Below are 2,110 nucleotides of genomic sequence, written 5' to 3'. Positions count from 1 at the left end.
GGGCGGTGTGTGTGTGGGTGTAGGGGTGTGTGGTGTGTGGCTGGTGTGTGTGTGTGTAGAGGCTGTGTGTGTGTACCTGTGTGTGGTAGGGGCTGGTGTGTGAGTCTATGGGGCTGTGTGTGTGTGTGTAGGGGCTGTGTGTGTGTGTGTAGGGGCTGTGTGTGTGTACCTGTGTGTGTGTAGGGGCTGTGTGTGTGTACCTGTGTGTGTGTAGGGGCTGTGTGTGGTGTGTGTAGGGGCTGTGTGTGAGTCTATGGTGCTGTGTGTGTAGGGGCTGTGTGTGTACCTGTGGGTGTAGGGGCTGTTGTGTGTAGGACTGTGTGTGTGTAGGGGCTGTGTGTGTGTGTAGGGGCTGTGTGTGTGTGTGTTGTAGGGGCTGTGTGTGTGTGTGTGTAGGGGCTGTGTGTGAGTCTATGGGGCTGTGTGTGTGTGTGTAGGGACTGTGTGAGTGTGTGTGTGTACCTGTGAGTGTGTGTGTGAACCTGTGTGTGTGTGTGTGTAGGGGCTGTGTGTGTGTGTGTACCTGTGTGTGTGTGTGTAGGGGCTGTGTGTGTGTGTGTAGGGGCTGTGTGTGTGTTTGTGTGTACCTGTGTGTGTGTGTGTAGGGGCTGTGTGTGTGTGTGTGTGTACCTGTATGTGTGTGTGTAGGGGCTGTGTGTGTGTAGGGGCTGTGTGTGTGTGTGTACCTGTATGTGTGTGTGTGGGGGCTGTGTGTGTGTGTGTGTGTAGGGGCTGTGTGTGTGTGGGGGCTGTGTGTGTGTGTGTGTGTAGGGGCTGTGTGTGTGTGGGGGCTGTGTGTGTGTGTGTGTGTAGGGGCTGTGTGTGTGTGTAGAGACTGTGTGTGTGTGTGTAGGGGCTGTGTGTGTGTGTGTCTCACCCGTCCCCTCTCTACGCAGGCGGTGAGCATGGCGATGGCGCTGGCCCCCGTCTCCCACACCATGCGCCAGAAGTCCCCCACGGTGCCGGCCAGCGGGCCCTGCGTGGCCACCAGCTCGTTGGGGCAGTGGTAGCCCTGCGCGGGGGCAGCAATACACACAATCACAACAACAACAACAACCACAATAACAATCACAACAACAATCACAACAACCATCAGCTCGTTGGGGCAGTGGTAGCCCTGCGACCGCGGGCAGCAATACACACAATCACAACAACAACCACCACAACAACCACAATAACTACAACAACCACAACAACAACCACAACAACAATCACAACAACTACAACAACCACAACAACAACCATAACAACAACCAAAACCACAACAACAACCACAACAACAACCACAACAACCACAACAACAACCACAGCCACCAGCTCGTTGGGGCAGTGGTAGCCCTGCGGGGGCAGCAATACACACAATCACAACAACAACCACAACAACAACCACAACCACAACAACAACCACAACAACAACAACAACAACCACAACCACAACAACAACAACAACAACCACAACCACAACAACAACCACAACAACAACAACCACAACAACAACCACAACAACAACAACCACAACAACAACCACAACAACCAGAACCACCACAACCAACACAACAACAACCACAACAACCAAAACCACCACAACAACAACCGGAACAACCACAACAACCACAACAACCAGAACCACCACAACCACCACAACAACAACAACCATAACCACCACAACTGATGAGTTATGTTCCATGGAGTGATCTCAGATGAACACGTGTACAAAGATAAAGATAAAGACAAAGATTCCCCGTATAGCCTTAGCAGACTGTTGGGGCAAGTGATGTTATGGGGTGGGTGGCCAGCACCACGCCCGGCTGCCTTTGTCTCCCCAGTGGGCAATGTTTATTACACACCGCACCAAGTACTCATTTGAGGCTGAGTCGACCTATGGGAGGCCCAGGACCGGTTCAGATAATCGTCACCGGTGTTGCCCGTGAGCGGGAATCGAACTCGATGGGCTGGGTTCTTAGCGCAGCGTAGCGCTAACCACTGCACCACCGCTCCCCCCACACACACACACGCGTGTACACACACACGCACGCGTGTGTGTACACACACACGCACGCGTGTGTGTACACACACACGCACGCGTGTACACACACACACGCGTGTACAC

The 2,110-nt window shown here is 53.5% G+C and overlaps 1 protein-coding gene across 1 annotated transcript in view; it reads right to left on the bottom strand.

The window, feature by feature from the left end:
* LOC133360318 (phosphatidylinositol phosphatase PTPRQ-like) overlaps positions 1 to 2,110 on the bottom strand; it is a 64,947-nt gene that overhangs the window by 38,174 nt on the left and 24,663 nt on the right. The window contains exon 11 of the mRNA XM_061578965.1: positions 878 to 1,012. Within this exon, the coding sequence (XP_061434949.1) occupies positions 878 to 1,012 (135 nt within the window). The remainder of the gene's footprint in view (positions 1 to 877; positions 1,013 to 2,110) is intronic.

The sequence above is a fragment of the Lethenteron reissneri genome, chromosome 68 (genome assembly GCF_015708825.2).
Source record: "Lethenteron reissneri isolate LAM-NWPU_2019-01 chromosome 68, ASM1570882v1, whole genome shotgun sequence".
Lineage (NCBI taxonomy): Eukaryota > Metazoa > Chordata > Hyperoartia > Petromyzontiformes > Petromyzontidae > Lethenteron > Lethenteron reissneri.
This window is presented reverse-complemented; position numbering and strand designations above follow the sequence as displayed.